General features: G+C 47.8%; 1 protein-coding gene across 1 annotated transcript; it reads left to right on the plus strand.

The window, feature by feature from the left end:
• The first annotated feature begins 14,808 nt into the window (after positions 1-14,808).
• On the plus strand, positions 14,809-18,212 carry LOC147071607 (uncharacterized). The gene is made up of 3 exons (XM_085948004.1): positions 14,809-14,958; positions 16,301-16,522; positions 17,398-18,212. Exons 2-3 carry the CDS (start codon positions 16,303-16,305, stop codon positions 17,568-17,570), a joined length of 393 nt encoding a protein of 130 aa, XP_085804130.1. The 5' UTR covers positions 14,809-14,958; positions 16,301-16,302; the 3' UTR covers positions 17,571-18,212.

Here is an 18,212-nt window from a genome sequence, read left to right on the forward strand (position 1 = left end):
TACCCCCCTGTGCGACGCGGACGTCATCGAGGAGTTGGTTCACCAGCACAACCTGGTCGTCCTCAACGACCCTAATAGCGTGCCGACTTTTGTGTCGCACGCAAACTCCGGAAGCACCCACATCGACATCACCCTGGCCACTGAGTCCGTCGCGAGACGTATCAGCGGCTGGAGAGTCCATGAGAGCGCTTCCATGAGTGATCACCGGTTGATCACTTTTGAGCTGGCCCCTGACTCCTCGCACGATGGCGGCTCTGACGTTTCCCCAACCCCTCCCGCGCGATTTAGAACGCGCGACGGGAATTGGGAAAAGTTTGAAGAGGCGCTTTCCAAAAAGCTTGACAGGACATCCAGAACCCGATTTCCGGACCTACACTCGGCCGCCTCACGACTGACTGCAGACATCACCGGATCAGCCGAAGCTTCACTCGGACGCTGCAAGCCCAAACCACCAAGCCAGTCGCCGTGGTGGACGCAGCATGTTTCTCGCCTGCGTGATCTTTTCAGAAAAGCGCGTAAGGCCCATCAACGTGCACGCCTGCGCAAGCAACCACCTGCCTCCATCGATCCCCTTGCAACCATGGCCAAATCCACTCGAACGGAATACAAGAAAGCGATCACTCAAGCCAAGAAAGACTACTGGCGTAATTTCGTCACCATTGAGGGAGGTTCGGACCCCTGGGGTCCTCCATATCGCGCACTGAGGCTGGGACTCAGACCGACGAGCCTCTTGTGCGGCATCGAGAAACCGGGTGGCGGATTCACCAGTACCGAGTCTGAAACGGCTGCGGTCCTACTCGAGGCCCTCATCCCCCTGGATGATGAATCCAGGGACGATGACGCCATGAGGATGGCCCGCTTTGAGGCTTCTCTTCCCATCGACACGGATCACTCATCGTTGCCTTCCGAACAGGAGATCAACCACATCGTGCGTTCGTTGATTGCTGGCAAGGCCCCGGGCCCGGACTGCATTGACAATTTACTTGTCAAACGCACATGGGCCATCGCCGCGCCAGAGATTACAGCCCTCTTCAGTGACTGCATCAGAAGCGGCACGTTCCCCGACTGCTGGAAGAGGGGCTTACTTAAGGTAATCCCCAAAACTGGCAGCCGAGAACCGTCTAGCCCTAAAGCCTACCGCCCTCTAACACTTCTGCCCGCTCTGGGCAAAGTGCTGGAGAAGCTACTGTGCCACAGGATTGAAGCCCACCTGGAGACACACTCGCCGCTTTCCGATAAGCAATTTGGATTCAGAAGAGGCAAATCAACAGTCGACGCCATTAGGAACGTGATTGCCATTGCTGAAAATTCTCGCCGTAAATACGTCCTAGGAGTTTTCCTGGACATTGCAGGTGCGTTTGATAGTGCGTCCTGGCCTCTTATACTTCGAAAGCTCCGGCTGAAGAGACTACCAGGAAATTTGTTCGCGTCAATTCAAAGTTATTTCACGAATAGATCGATCGAGTTTCGTGTTGGATCAACAACAATAGAGAGGAAAACCAGCATGGGATGTCCCCAGGGCTCAGTCCTCGGGCCCCTTCTCTGGAACGTACTCTTCGACGATCTCCTTAGAATTCCGCTTCCAACCGACTGTACTGTCATTGCCTACGCAGACGATGCGCTGCTGCTGGTCGAGGCCGACAGCAGGGCGAAGATTGAGAGCACCGTTGGCGAAGCTTTAGCATCAATTGAGGCTTGGGGTAGATTAACTAGACTATCATTCGCACCTTCCAAGACAGAAGCCATTGTCCTTAAAGGACCGAGACGACTTAGCTGTTCGAGACTACCCACAGTCCGATTCGGTGACACGAGAGTGAAAGTGTCGAAGATCGTCACCTATCTAGGCGTCAAAATGGACACAATGTTAAATTTCCTACACCATGCCGAAACCCAAGTCCACAAGGCTGGGGTGGCCTTCCAGAGGATCGGCCGCATGGCTGGTGAAGGATGGGGCTTAAAAGTAAGGGCGCTCAAGATCGCCTACGGCGCCATTTTTATGGGAATAGCGGCTTATGGCGCCAGTGCCTGGTGCCCGCGCATTCCCAAGAGTGTCAAACTTAGAATCTCTCTTTTAAGAGGACAGCGCAGCGCGCTCCTGTCCATTACCAAGGCCTACCGTACGACATCAACCGACGCGCTCCCGGTCCTGGCCGGTATTCTCCCACTTGACCTGCACATTCAGGTCAGCGGCGCTTCAGTGTTGCTCCTCAAAGGTGAGGAGGCCGACGTTGGTGATTTTCATCTCGCCCCCCCCCCTCGACGAGCCGGCGAGGGATTAGCACTACTGAAGCGCAAAATTAGACTCATGTCGCTAGATGCGGCCATTAAGACCTGGCAGCGAAAGTGGGACGAATCCACCAAGGGCCGGCACACATACAGCTTTTTTCCAGACATTCAGTGGCGAATGGAGATAACCAAGTATTTGACTCCAGACCATTACACCAGTCAATTTGTGACTGGTCATGGTGGTTTCGCTGGCAGGCTCTTTGAGCTTGGACTTGTAAGCCATCCGACATGTCCATGCGGATGGGAGGTACAGGATGCCAATCACATCCTATGGGAGTGTCTGAGTATGTGCTCCGAACGGGAGGAAATGCTCAGGTCGGTCCAACCAGCTGTTGGACCCATCGGCCCGTCCGACCTGGTTGCTACTAAGGCCAACTATCTTGCATTCAAAAAATTTGCGGCGTCTTACTACGGGCGTGAAGATCTCTTCACATAAATTTTGCTGCCTGTATGATTAGCTTCGTTCTTTGTTATATTAAAATAGTAGCTTCTTTTTCTTTAAAGTAAATTCCATGTGCTTTTTCTCTCCCTGGCACTTTGCATTAGAGTAAACTCAGTAAACTCAGTCAGAGCTCACTTTGAGCGTAGCAACCTAAGTCTTGGGCATCTTCTCCCAGGACACTCCCAGGCCAATTTTTAGATGCTTCACATCACCAATTGATGGGTCCCGTGATACTCTCGATTAAGACCGAGGGTGGTACGGGGCGGGTTTTGGTGGAGGGAATTTAACTTCAATGTCTCCTGGTTCCGGCGTTCGGTGGGGTTGCAGTGTGGCATATAAATTGCCGTCGTCCAGTGTTTAATTCCCCACTTTTCTAACACCAATCGCCATTTCGGATGGTCAAACTGAGTTTTGTTGTCCGTCAGGATCACTCGCGGGTAACCGTAACGTTTCAGAACCTGCTCCTCGGCGAACGGCAAGATCGTCGACACCGTCGCGGACCTCAACGCAAAAGCTTCCACCCACCGGAAGAACATGTCAGTCACCACAAGTAAATACTTGTTGAGACGTCGTGTCGTCAGTAAGGCCCCATCAAATCCAACGATAGGATCTCCCACGGCCTTACCGCTTCGACGTGTGACGTTTGAGGGGCCGGAGGCTGCACTGCGCATCTCTTCCGAGTGGCGCATAGTTCGCAACTACGGACGTACCTTTCGACGTCACGCCGTCTTTTACTCCAATGGTACCATTCCCTTATAGAGCGGTCCGTCTCTGCGGCAACTAGATGCCCGCTCTGGTCATGGTACACCTTCATCACTTCAACCCTTGTGCCGTCCGGTACGATTAGTCTCGGATCCCACCTATCACTAATCTGTACCAGCATCCTGTAGCGTACGGCTAGTCCGGCGGGTCTTCTCCCCGCATTATCGGAAGAACCAAGATGTGCGACCAACACCATCGTGCGCGGGTCGGTTTTCTGTTTCTTGATTACTTCCTCCTGGATGTTTACCATTTCTAGTAACATCACCTTAGCTTTAGGTCGTCTCGTCGGTGCTTCTATTCGTGCGCATTCCTCTTCCGGACTAAGAGTTGCGCCCGCTAGTTCCTGCGGAAATCTTGAGAGGTGGTCCGCTAGATAGTTCTCACTGCCGGGGCAGTGTTCGGTCTCGAAATTGAATTCCGAGAGCAGAATCGCCCATCTAGCGAGCTTTCCTTTCTGATTCTTGGCAGTATTCAACCACGTCAACGCCTGGTTGTCAGTTATCAATTTAAACTTCCTCAAAAAGTGTCTCAAAATCGTGTCTAGCCAATCTCAAAGGCTGCTTTAGAGCGTCCTTTATTCGACGAAAGGCGACCTCTGCATCGTCGCCCCATCGAAATCGCACAGTTGTGCGAAGTAGCTTCGTCAGCGGTACCACCATCTCGGCGAAATGCTGCACATATTCTCGGAGCCAGTTACATAGGCCCAGGAAAGCGCGCACATCTCGTCTCGTCTTTGGCACCGCTGCCTATTCCACTTCCGCAAGGTGGTGTTTCTGGGGTTCATTTCCCGTCTCCATGATATGATGACCCAGGTAATCCACAGCCTGCCTTCCAATCCGGCATTTCTTTGGGGTGACCCGCAATTCATGGAATTGCAGTCTCTCGAACACGAGCCTCAAATGCTGCGCGTGTTCTTCCCAGGTATTGTTGTATACGATAATGTCGTCGAGGTAGACGAGGCAGATTTTGTACACCAAACCGATCAGGACCTCCTGCGACATCAGGCGCTAAAAAGCACCCACAGCCTGCTTCAACCCGAACGGCAAAACCCGGAATTGATAACAGCCGCCATCAGCAGTCGTGAAGGCCGTCAAAGATTTGATTTCGGGATGAAGCTTTAGCTGCCAGTAGCCGTTATGGAAATCCAATGAACTTAAGACTTTTGCAGTTCCCAGGTCTTTCAAGGTCTCTAGGATTAGCGGCAGCGTTGTCGCCTCAACCTCCGTCTGGGAGTTCAGCCGCTGGTAATCCACACAGAACCTTGTGGACCCGTCCTTCTTAGGTACCAAAACTACTGGACTCAGGTACGGACTGGAACTCGGCTCGATAACGCCATCTGCCATCATCTGCTCGACGTCCTCCTGTATTTGTCTCCTTTTCTGTTCCGACTGTCTGAAGGGACCAAGACGAAACGGAGTCGGATTTCTCAGGAAGACCCGAACTTCCGTCGTACGGCACAAGGGACCCGTCTCGGCGAAACGGTCAGCGTAGTCTTCCAGGACTTTTGTCAAGGCGACGCAAGCCGAATCGGGAATTCCGGGCGCTAGTTCCGCCAATTGAAATGGACCACCTGGTAGTGGTTTCCCGAGCGTTTTACTGTATAGCGTCTCCGCAAACTTTTTACGCCGTCACACCGCTTACTATCAATATCTTATTTCTGACCCTGCTTTCTACTGTTTTCGATCCCGTTTTCACGTTACTACCCGCGCCTGCCCCTGGACTTCAACCTGATACCTTTTTCGAGTGCTTTTTCCCGGGAATTTCCCGGGATTTGTGACTATTTGTGACTTTCGTTTTAGTGCTCGTAATCCGCTCTTTGTGTACGAACCAGACGCTCAAACCAGCTCAAATTCGCACAGTGAACTAACAACCGTCTGCTTAACATAGCAACGGTTTTCATATATTGAAGTTAAAGTCCCTCCACCAAACCCGCCCCGTACCACCCTCGGTCTTAATCGAGAGTATCACGGGACCCATCAATTGGTGATGTGAAGCATCTAATAATTGGCCTGGGAGTGTCCTGGGAGAAAATGCCCAAGACTTAGATTGCTGCGCTCAAAGTGAGCTGTGACTGAGTTTACTGAGTTTACTCTAATGCAAAGTGCCAGGGAGAGAAAAAGCACATGGAAATTACTAAAAAGAAAATGAACCTACTTGTTTACTAAATTAAAGAACGAAGCTAATCATACAGGCAGCAAAATTTATGTGAAGAGATCTTCACGCCCGTAGTAAGACGCCGCAAATTTTTTGAAAGCAAGATAATTGGCCTTAGTAGCAACCAGGTCGGACGGGCCGATGGGTCCAACAGCTGGTTGGACCGACCTGAGCATTTCCTCCCGTTCGGAGCACATACTCAGACACTCCCATAGGATGTGATTGGCATCCTGTATTTCCCCTCCGCATGGACATGTCGGACGGCTTACAAGTCCAAGCTCGAAGAGCTTGCCAGCGAAACCACCATGACCAGTCACAAATTGACTGGTGTAATGGTCTGGAGTCAGATATTTGGTTATCTCCATTCGCCACTGTATGTTTGGAAAAAACGTATATGTGTGCCGGCCCTTGGTCGATTCGTCCCACTTTCGCTGCCAGGTCTTAATAGCCGCGTTGAGCGACATGAGTCTAATTCTGCGCCTCAATAATGCTACTCCTTCGCCAGCTAGCCGTGGGGGGGGGGGGGACGAGGTGAAAATCACCAACGTCGGCCTCCTCGCCCTTGAGGAGCAATATTGAAGCGCCGCTGACCTGAATATGCAGGTCAAGTGGGAGAATGCCGGCCAGGACCGGGAGCGCGTCAGTTGAGGTAGTACGGTAGGCCTTGGTAATGGACAGAAGCGCGATGCGCTGTCCTCTTAAAAGAGAGATTCTAAGTTTTCGGTTAAACGGTTTTCATATGTGAATAGTGAAAAACCACAGTGACTTTTCACGACTTCTTAAGTGAATTGCTGTCACAAGTTGCATTAAATTGAACTTTGTACCCGCCGTCAGCTGCCATCGCAGCTACATCAAGATTCGATTAGCAAGAATTCTCCAATCAACACTGAAGACCAAAGTTAATCACCATCATCAGTCTTGTTAACGACCCAGCAGCCAACTGTCTTCTCGTAAACAGTTCTATTAAGCCCCCTCCGCTCTAAATCCACACTCCCAAATCCACGCCCATTTTTTAAATTTTTGGCGTCAGTCTCATTTCGACGGCCGTCCATAGCGGGCGGTCATTCTGCCCTACCCGCATCGATAATTTTTTGAATATAAATTCTTTTCATAACTTAATTATACCTCTCCTCTTTTTCATATTAAACCTACATCCAACACATATTGGACTTGTAATTTTTTCACGTTTTGTCCTTTTTGCATATTATACCTACATCCAACACATTTTGGACTTGTAATTTTTTCACGTTTTTGTCTTTCTCCCTCTTCTCATTATTTTTACTTATACAGTATATACTTAAGCCAATTCCGCCAAAACATCGCATCTGTGGCCTGCTGTACCCCCCTCGTGTCCCTGTCCAACTTTGGATAGGGACCATTTTTGGACCGCGGGCCCAACTTGACCTCCCCTGACCAAAAGTCAAGGGACCCCATTTGGACCCCGACCCTTCACTTGAGTACCCCTGGTAGTCAAGTATGTATCCACTTGGCTACATAACCACTACTTCGCTTTGGCCGCCCATAAAAGTGTTTAAACACTATCACTTCTTAAACGCCACACTACCGGCCGCGTAACGGACCAAATCCAATACAAACACCGCCCGTTTCTTTCTCTCTCACATCACGCGACGCCACGCGACTGCATGCCCAACATGATGCGTACTCCTCCCCAGGAGGGTCCTGATCCTCCCGATCCAAACAACTCCTCAACCCTCGCGGCATCCACCTCGGGGTCCACCGCATACGCTCCATCATCGGCCAGGACCAGCAAAACAAAACAACGTTCGCCTAAAACTCCAACCAAAAAACAACGAAAAACACTCAAACATCAATCAATCGAAGAACCTGAGGCAAAAAAATCAAAATCCAGAAACAACCACCAGCCGCCCCCCCCCCCCCCCACAAGTAGATGAAGACTCTTCCTCCTCTGGCGAGGATTACGAAGTGGACGTCTCCCGAATAGACCCGGACCAATATGAGGACATCTACACCGACGTTTCAACCTACCTTAATGAGGTCATTACGGCTTTCCGCGGCAAACAGGCAGGTGCCAAGGAACGCATAACAAATGCCCTCCTGAGTCTGTCTGAAGCCCATAGCCGACAAAATCTGGCCATGGCCAAACTGGAGCGGAAAGCAATCGTCCAAGAGGCTAGGATCCTGCACCTCGAAGGACTGCTGAAGGACAGGACCTCCGGCCTAAACATCCAAAAAAAAGCCATCAAGGACCTACACGCCCAGTCCAAAATACTCAAAACCATCCAGCCACAAGCGGCCACAAACGTCATACCCACTGTAACCACTCCTGCAATGTCATGGGCCACAGCACTGGGAAGGAAAAGCCGCCCACCCGCGGCGAATGCAGCAACACTTGCTCCACCCTCCACCTCAACTTCCGCCAACCAGTTTCCGTCCCTACTTCTCCTCGCCCCCAGACCGGGAGTTCTCTTCTTCCCGACCGGTTCTGGGGAGAAGAAGTCGGATACCACGAAGGAAATACTCAAAAAGGCCTTCGACCCCAGGTCTCTTGGAGTACAAATTACGGGTATCCGTAACATAAGGAACGGAGGTGTCATTGTTCACCCCCGTTCTGAAGTCGAGGCCAAGGCTCTCATGAAAGCCCTGGAGACCTCGGAGGCTGCCCTGCGAGCCGAACTCGCCGGGAAAAAACAGCCTCGCGTCATAATTTTCAACCTTCCATCGACCCTTACTGAATCACAACTCCGGGAAGCCATATTCACCTCCACCAGGGAACAGACTGGCCTGCCAGAAAAGGCATACAAAGACATCAGACTGAGCCACAAAGCCGGGCTAAGAACCGGCAGATGCCACTTCGTGGTCTTCGCCCCGGCGGCTATCTGGTCTGCCCTAATTGCAGAGGACAGACTCTACATGGGGTGGGAATCCTTCCCCCTTAGGGATTACGTTGGGGTAGTTAAGTGCAATATTTGCCACCTTTTCGGTCACATGGCCAAAGGATGTACGAGCAAAACTCCAACGTGCAGCCACTGTGCCATCACCGGCCATGACCACGAGGACTGCCCCAACAAAGAAAACCCCCCCAAATGCGTAGCCTGTCACAAGCACAAGCAGCCGTCGGACCACTCCACCGGCAGTCTTGACTGCCCAGCAAGGCTCCACGCTGAACTGCGTGAGAGGGCCATGGTGGACTACACTGCCACGCGATGATCTCCTTCGCTCAGTTGAACGCCAACCTGAGCGACGCCGGCTCGGCGGAGCTAATTGAGACTATGCGGGCCAAAGGCCTGTCTCTGGCGCTGGTACAGGAGCCGTACCACTGGGCCACTGAAAGGGGCCCAAAAGCCACTAAAAAAGGACTCGGGTGTGCGGGTCTTGTCGTCTGCGCCAGGGGTGCTGAGCCGAAGGCCTGCGTTTTCGCTCTTGACCCTCGCCTTGGCGTGCTGTCGCTCTCGCACCTGTCAACTGAGTTAGTCGCGTGTGCAGACATAAGCTTTCCCGGAGGAGGCAGCGTGGTGGTTATCTCCGCCTACTTCAGCTTTAAGAGTACAAAGGAACACGTGGCATCAGTGCTCGACGGCATCCTACGCGCAGTTGGTGGCAGGGATGTCATCATCTGTGCGGATGCGAACGCGCAATCCCCCCTCTGGGCGCCCGTGGATACCCCCCTGTGCGACGCGGACGTCATCGAGGAGTTGGTTCACCAGCACAACCTGGTCGTCCTCAACGACCCTAATAGCGTGCCGACTTTTGTGTCGCACGCAAACTCCGGAAGTACCCACATCGACATCACCCTGGCCACTGAGTCCGTCGCGAGACGTATCAGCGGCTGGAGAGTCCATGAGAGCGCTTCCATGAGTGATCACCGGTTGATCACTTTTGAGCTGGCCCCTGACTCCTCGCACGATGGCGGCTCTGACGTTTCCCCAACCCCTCCCGCGCGATTTAGAACGAAAAAAAGAAAGCGATCACTCAAGCCAAGAAAGACTACTGGCGTAATTTCGTCACCATTGAGGGAGGTTCGGACCCCTGGGGTCCTCCATATCGCGCACTGAGGCTGGGACTCAGACCGACGAGCCTCTTGTGCGGCATCGAGAAACCGGGTGGCGGATTCACCATTACCGAGTCTGAAACGGCTGCGGTCCTACTCGAGGCCCTCATCCCCGTGGATGATGATTCCAGGGACGATGACGCCATGAGGATGGCCCGCTTTGAGGCTTCTCTTCCCATCGACACGGATCACTCATCGTTGCCTTCCGAACAGGAGATCAACCACATCGTGCGTTCGTTGATTGCTGGCAAGGCCCCGGGCCCGGACTGCATTGACAATTTACTTGTCAAACGCACATGGGCCATCGCCGCGCCAGAGATTACTGCCCTCTTCAGAACCGTCTAGCCCTAAAGCCTACCGCCCTCTAACACTTCTGCCCGCTCTGGGCAAAGTGCTGGAGAAGCTACTGTGCCACAGGATTGAAGCCCACCTGGAGACACACTCGCCGCTTTCCGATAAGCAATTTGGATTCAGAAGAGGCAAATCAACAGTCGACGCCATTAGGAACGTGATTGCCATTGCTGAAAATTCTCGCCGTAAATACGTCCTACGAGTTTTCCTGGACATTGCAGGTGCGTTTGATAGTGCGTCCTGGCCTCTTATACTTCGAAAGCTCCGGCTGAAGAGACTACCAGGAAATTTGTTCGCGTCAATTCAAAGTTATTTCACGAATAGATCGATCGAGTTTCGTGTTGGATCAACAACAATAGAGAGGAAAACCAGCATGGGATGTCCCCAGGGCTCAGTCCTCGGGCCCCTTCTCTGGAACGTACTCTTCGACGATCTCCTTAGAATTCCGCTTCCAACCGACTGTACTGTCATTGCCTACGCAGACGATGCGCTGCTGCTGGTCGAGGCCGACAGCAGGGCGAAGATTGAGAGCACCGTTGGCGAAGCTTTAGCATCAATTGAGGCTTGGGGTAGATTAACTAGACTATCATTCGCACCTTCCAAGACAGAAGCCATTGTCCTTAAAGGACCGAGACGACTTAGCTGTTCGAGACTACCCACAGTCCGATTCGGTGACACGAGAGTGAAAGTGTCGAAGATCGTCACCTATCTAGGCGTCAAAATGGACACAATGTTAAATTTCCTACACCATGCCGAAACCCAAGTCCACAAGGCTGGGGTGGCCTTCCAGAGGATCGGCCGCATGGCTGGTGAAGGATGGGGCTTAAAAGTAAGGGCGCTCAAGATCGCCTACGGCGCCATTTTTATGGGAATAGCGGCTTATGGCGCCAGTGCCTGGTGCCCGCGCATTCCCAAGAGTGTCAAACTTAGAATCTCTCTTTTAAGAGGACAGCGCAGCGCGCTCCTGTCCATTACCAAGGCCTACCGTACGACATCAACCGACGCGCTCCCGGTCCTGGCCGGTATTCTCCCACTTGACCTGCACATTCAGGTCAGCGGCGCTTCAGTGTTGCTCCTCAAAGGTGAGGAGGCCGACGTTGGTGATTTTCATCTCGTCCCCCCCCCCTCGACGAGCCGGCGAGGGATTAGCACTACTGAAGCGCAAAATTAGACTCATGTCGCTAGATGCGGCCATTAAGACCTGGCAGCGAAAGTGGGACGAATCCACCAAGGGCCGGCACACATACAGCTTTTTTCCAGACATTCAGTGGCGAATGGAGATAACCAAGTATTTGACTCCAGACCATTACACCAGTCAATTTGTGACTGGTCATGGTGGTTTCGCTGGCAGGCTCTTTGAGCTTGGACTTGTAAGCCATCCGACATGTCCATGCAGATGGGAGGTACAGGATGCCAATCACATCCTATGGGAGTGTCTGAATATGTGCTCCGAACGGGAGGAAATGCTCAGGTCGGTCCAACCAGCTGTTGGACCCATCGGCCTGTCCGACCTGGTTGCTACTAAGGCCAACTATCTTGCATTCAAAAAATTTGCGGCGTCTTACTACGGGCGTGAAGATCTCTTCACATAAATTTTGCTGCCTGTATGATTAGCTTCGTTCTTTGTTATATTAAAATAGTAGCTTCTTTTTCTTTAAAGTAAATTCCATGTGCTTTTTCTCTCCCTGGCACTTTGCATTAGAGTAAACTCAGTAAACTCAGTCAGAGCTCACTTTGAGCGTAGCAACCTAAGTCTTGGGCATCTTCTCCCAGGACACTCCCAGGCCAATTTTTAGATGCTTCACATCACCAATTGATGGGTCCCGTGATACTCTCGATTAAGACCGAGGGTGGTAAGGGGCGGGTTTTGGTGGAGGAAATTTAACTTCAATGTCGCAGATCGTCACCGTAGTGGATGCAGCGTCGTTTCATATCGACCACTGCTTGCTGCGCCTCTAGCCAGTCCAGCCCGATCAAAAAAGGGACATGTAGGTCTCTGACTAGAAGTGATCGCACCACTATCGGACTATCCCTAAGGATGCCCTTTACGGTGACGACCCCTTCGGTACGCAGCGATCCGCCCCCGGCCGTTACTAAAGATTGCGGATTTCCGAACGGCACTATTGTATGGGGATACAGTTCACTACTCAACAAAGTGTGCGTAGCCTCCGTGTCAACGACGGCATCGTACTCTTTCTCGCTTCCTTCAATGCGGAAGGGCAGTGTGAGAAGGTGACCTCCCTTTAAAACAGGAGCGCCCCCCCCCCCCCCCCACCGCACCTCTCGCTATCGATCAGTTCCACCTCGTCGTCGGTATTTGGTTTTACATTATTTACACTATTCACATCATCACTATCTATTGTACACTTAACATTACATATTTCATTACGACAATCACAATTATTTAACACGAATCTATTTTTACTTAAAACACATTTATTAACACTAAAAACACTAATTCTATTAACACAAACGTTTCCAGTGTCATATAATTCATACTGGTTACTAACAGGCGTTTACCTATTATCGGGCGTCGTGGTACTTAATTTTTGATGTTCCGTGGAGAATAAAGACGTTATCGCCGCCGGTGTTGGTTTTAACAGATTCTTATATACAAATTCGGAATGCTGGTTACCAACCATGTGTGTATTTTCACGGTGAGTGATTTCGGGGCAATTTCTGCCCACAGTCCCGTGATCTGTCACCGTTCCGGTTCGCCGATCGAATTTTTCATTCGGAACCCTGGCGGGGGCAGGAGTAGCACACACATAGTTGGTATTATTTCTACAGTGGTTAGTGACTAAACGGCCAACCTCAGCCCTACTTGAAAATTTACATGGTTTATACACTGTGCCAGAGTCGGCTCTAAAACTACTACTATTGTTAGTCGTCACAAAGGGGTCAATCTCAACTTTGACGTGACCCGTGCTACTAACCATTCCGGAAGAGCTCTACTTGGCTCGAGTTGTGCTGGAGGCTCGCCGGCTGCGTTCAACTGAGACAGACATTCGATACTTACACCGTCTGCCTGTAAACTCTGCGTAACTATCATACCCTAAACCGGCTAACGCCGCCCTATTAATAAAAAGCATGGTAGCAATATGGTCGTCGTTGCGACCAGGAGGTGGGTACCTCCACTTGTTCAATACTGGAGTTTCGGGGTTCGGACTTCTCCCGGTCCGAACCATACTGGTCGTTGTACCAGTGCGTCCACCTGACGCGGTTTTTTTCGTACTAACATCAATGTTATTGTCACTTTGAGGTGACGTGCTCGCATCAGTTTCAACATTAACAATGTTTGTACGTTCGCCCGCCGGATTTGCTGCAACTTTTACATGGTCATTGTTTATACATAAATTAATAATATTTTTGCCAGAATCGGCGTTTAAATCATTTACTCTACAGTTAATGTCCTTGGCAAAGAAAGATTTTACATTGTTTATATTGTCTTTTTGTATCATTTCACTAAACCTATTGTCGTTTACACCTATTAGAGCGTCTAGATCAGTGGTTATGCATTGCGTAGGCGTCACCTGTACGTCCTTGAACTTTACACTAACCGGTTCGCTCGTTAACACGGCGGACTGGCGTTCCTGACGAAGCCGTGGATCTTCCTCAGTCCTGTGCTGACGTTCCTATCGTCTCTCCTCAGGGTCTTCCTGTCGGGGGCTGGCGTTCCCTCGGCGATCGCCCCTGTGGCTGCCGCCGCGGCCGCCCCTCCCGCTGTATCCGCCTCGTTGTCCGGTTCCTTCCCTGCGCCTCCTCCTCAGCAGGGTTATCACGTAGAGCGGTCTGCTTTGTCTCCACCCTTGGCTTTTCCCTCCAGTTGTCCGTGCTGGTCGTCTTTTTAGTCACTGACACAGCCGCTGACACAGCCGCATAAAATGCATGGCATCGGCTCGGTTTTCGACGATTGCTGGTACGATGGGCGACCAGTAGTCTGTGTGCTCGGTAGTGGATGGAGCTGACGTGCGATAGTCAGGAGTTGCTCCATCGTCCTCCACGGCATCAAGTTCACGCAGAGTTGGTCGCGCTCGGTCAATAGGGAATGGAATGTTTGACCGAGGACTTTCGGTTTGGCTTCCGGCATGAGGATCGCTGCCAATTCAGCCTTCTGACGGAGGAACTTATATGGTTCCATATCTGGCCGCTGCCTATGGACTAGCAGCTCTATTCTCTGTCTTTGATGCCTGGCGAATGACTCGAAGTGGATTTTACCATCCTGGCAAAACGCATCCCAGCTGTCAGCTGGATCGAACGTTCGGCCCCAGGTCTTGGCCTCCCCTTCGAGGCGGCTCAGTGCTTCTCGCACCCGGCAGTTTGGCGGGCACTTAAATTCCTTAAAATACGCCTCGCATTCTTCGATAAATGTGACGAAGCGTTGTCGCGGATCACCCGTTAAGATGGTGCGAAGCTCCGGTTTTTGAGCGTATGGCTTCTTGACGCTGTCTTCGGGCATTATGTCTCTTGGCTGACCGTACGCTACACTTATGTCAGTGCGTGGGCTATCTTCCGGGAATATCTGGGCATTTTGTTTCAATCACCTAATATTATATACAAAAGGTTTTCTTCACTATCCTTTAGTGATACCAATATAACTCGTGAAGAGGCACCAGTCAAGTAGGTAGCTGGACATCGGTGATAGAAATTGGTTCTGATGAAAAAAATTGACATGATATGTGTATCAATGGATCAGCTCTATTATGATGAATCATAGACTAATATATATGATTTTTTTTATAATACGGAAAGGGAATACTCATTTTTATAACTGAGCACATTCATATTATGAAACACAACTGTCAGATAATATTTTTAGGTTAAAAATTATCGAAAACGAAAATATTATAATTGAAACAATATTATTTACCAGTTAAATGTTAAATAATCGAAATTATTGTTAAAACTTTGATGAGCTGGTGATTTATAACCGGTAAGTTGAATTCTTATCTTATTATCTATAAATCGTTGTTTGACAATCAATAATAATTATTCTACCTTTCTGTCCGAGCACTTTATGTATTGTTTTTGTTTAATAATCATGTTTACGGATCCAGAGGATGAATCCTACTCTAGACCAATATTATAATATCATTATGTTCACATACAAATTATACAATGGTTTGTATAATATTATGCAAATACACTTGCACAATAATTTTTTTGAGACTCAATGCACGTCCACACCTACAAACATTACTTAAAATAATATAGTTTGGGCAACGGACATCAAACAAATTTGCATGCTTCAATCAAAACATTCCTCAAAAGTACTTATCACCATTTCTTATGGAACATTAACAATTTTAACTCAAATATGCCTGCAATTGCTGGTTTGCTAGTAGATCTGCAGCGGAATAGAAAAAGCATGGTCACTACAAATAAACCTGTATTATTTTCCCATTTTTTTGCACAAGTATATATGACGGTTATGCAGCTCCACGGTGTATATTTGTCTATTTAGAGCAATGATACTCAACCTTTTTTTTCTTCGGGCCAAATACATATATTTGTAAAGTAACATGGGCCGCATCACTACTGGTTTGACGAAAAAAATCATGAAACCCCCCTTTTTTTACAAAACATTTTTGAGATTTTAAAAATTAATCGTGTGCAATAGCAACACTCTTATACCAGATCTGATGTGGACCATAATGACAATCCTCTTCGGGTGTCACTATCTGTGCGTGAAAGTCGAAACGAATCTCAAGATATACGAAATTCCTGATAATAAATGTGTTTCGGTCCGCATATAAAAGCTTAAAGGGCCGCAGGTTGAGTATCGCTGATTTAGAGATAATGACAAAATAATCCAATAATTTTACATAACATAATAGAAAAGGTAGATTAAAACTGTTGATGTATAGCCGTCTAATATAATAACATAACTAAATATTATATGTAATAATATAAGAATATTATTAATACGTTTAACTATGGCACTGGCTGCACGCCAATGCTAAATACTAATTAATACTAATTAGTGTTCTACGTTCACTTGGGTGTCCGGCGTGACATTAGTGAGTACTCGAAGGTCTGTTGTAACGCACGCATATAAAATGTAATCTGTTAACCATGTATATTATTATTCATGAAGTTGATAATAATAAAGATAATCATATATATAAAACAATGTTGATAATTTAACATCCTCAAACGATCCATTATTCCCAACAAAAACGTGGGTTCTCATTTCACCAAAACAAAAAACATTGTCTTTTTACTTAGCAGGGCAGTATGTGTTTGATATTAATTATTGCTATTTCTTTTTCTAGAAATGGTTTTCAGTTTCAAGTGGTTACGGAGGTTGGTTAGATCAAATACCAATCCTATACCTGTGGACAAAGCAGAACGTTGGAGGAATCGCCTGAGCGCGATGTACCTTTTTTTGGGATTTAACATGATCGGAATGATAATAATTGCAGCTTCCAAGGGAAAAATGGATTGGGCGGCGTACTATGGCCTTAAATCTGAAGAAGAACTCAAAACATCACCAGGTAGACTCTTGAATAAGTTTCCCGCTGACAAATTTAGTTTAGGCAAGGTTTAATTGAATTTTGCCTGCAAATTATATTCTTAGTTGGGTATGTTAGTAATGTAAACAAATAAGTTTTTTCGACCATGTCCGATCCTAATAGGATCGTATGAGCCTCCACAGAGTAGAGGTTTGTATTAACAGATTTTGTTTTTTTTACGAGAAATGGACGTCAGCCACTTGCTCAACCTATTAGGTCCATACCCTGACTCACACACAAATTGAAAAACAATATTTGTACTTGCCAGACCCAGGATTCGAACCTGAGACCCACGGCATGATAGTCCAACGCTTAAGCCACGCGGCCACCGTGGGTGTGACTGACAAAATTTTTTGTGCACTATTTATGTCAAATCTTAACTCAAAGCCTAACTCCACCCCTCGCCACTGGTGAAATATTAAAAATAATAGATTGATAAAATAAAGTGACTTTTTTTTCTGACCATATTATGGGCCTCGAGAGTGGAGGTTTGTATTAACAGATTTTTGTTTTTACGAGAAATGATGCCAACCACTTGCTCAACCTATTGAGTCCATACTCTGACTCAAACGGAAATTGAAAAACAATGTGTATTTGCCAGACCCAGGGTTCGAACCTGGGACCCACGACGCTTAAGTCGCGCGGCCATTGTGGGTGATTTTATGAACAAAAAACCGAAAATATATTTTTGGGAGACCTCTGATGCCCCCCAAGTCTAAATCTGGCCCTCTATGAACCCTGTCTTCAGTCAGGTAAAATGTATTTTTACATGTCATGTGAATGAAAGAATATTAATTTATAATACTGACATGAGTTAATTAATCTGAAATATTCTAATGTATGAATTTTATTTTTAGGTAAATTATGGGCTAAGTCACTGGGTATTAAAAATGCTCAACATTATAGACTGTCTGGTTTGACTTTACTAAAGCTAGACGACGATACTGTACAGCCAGCCGAGGATAAAGAATTGCTTGAAGAATCAGTTTTCGCCATGGATGAATCGGAAAATAAAACAATTTCTCAATAAATATATAAATGAAAGGTTATCAGTCTAAATTATTTTGTATCGCCGCTAACTTATATAGAAATGCTTCAATAACCTTAACTTTTGTCACGCTTCAATTTTGTAGCCAGCGACCATGTTGCATTTAAATTAAATTGATTGCTAAAACAAAATGATAATGTGAATTTTGGAAGGGAAGTCATAGTTGATAGTTTCGAATACACAAAAAGTGTTTGCTACGGTGTTATTTCTATATTTTGGTTGACACGTCATTATTGTTATCGAAATCAAAAAATCCCCCGTTCTTTCACTCAACATACAGCGCTTTAAAATGTCAGCTACAATATAGAAGTCAAACTTTAGTTTAATATTATTCTTGTAATAGTACTAGAGACATTATTAACCGAAGGCCTAGTGCACAAATGTGTTATATAATTATTGCATGATGGCTCGATTAGAGAAAACATAATTTTAAAGATTAATTCAACTCAAAGTCAAACACCTAACATAACACTTGGCATATTTTGTGCACTAGGTTATCAAATTATAAGTTGACGTGTTTAACTACTCAAGTTAATATGTTGTTAATGTAAATATTAAAAAATACATATAAACTGATTCACTGCCCTTTTTTCAAAACTTATTAAATAATATTTGTCACAAATC

Source organism: Rhyacophila brunnea, unplaced genomic scaffold, assembly GCF_057557595.1.
Source record: "Rhyacophila brunnea isolate RB1 unplaced genomic scaffold, BYU_Rbru_1.0 scaffold_20, whole genome shotgun sequence".
In the NCBI taxonomy this organism is placed as follows: domain Eukaryota; kingdom Metazoa; phylum Arthropoda; class Insecta; order Trichoptera; family Rhyacophilidae; genus Rhyacophila; species Rhyacophila brunnea.

Coding starts and splice junctions, on each gene's coding strand:
- LOC147071607 (XM_085948004.1), top strand. CDS start 16,303: ATGGTTTTCAGTTTCAAGTGGTTACGGAGGTTGGTTAGATCAAATACC. Junction 16,523..17,397: donor AGAACTCAAAACATCACCAG/GTAGACTCTTGA, acceptor TTTTATTTTTAG/GTAAATTATGGGCTAAGTCA.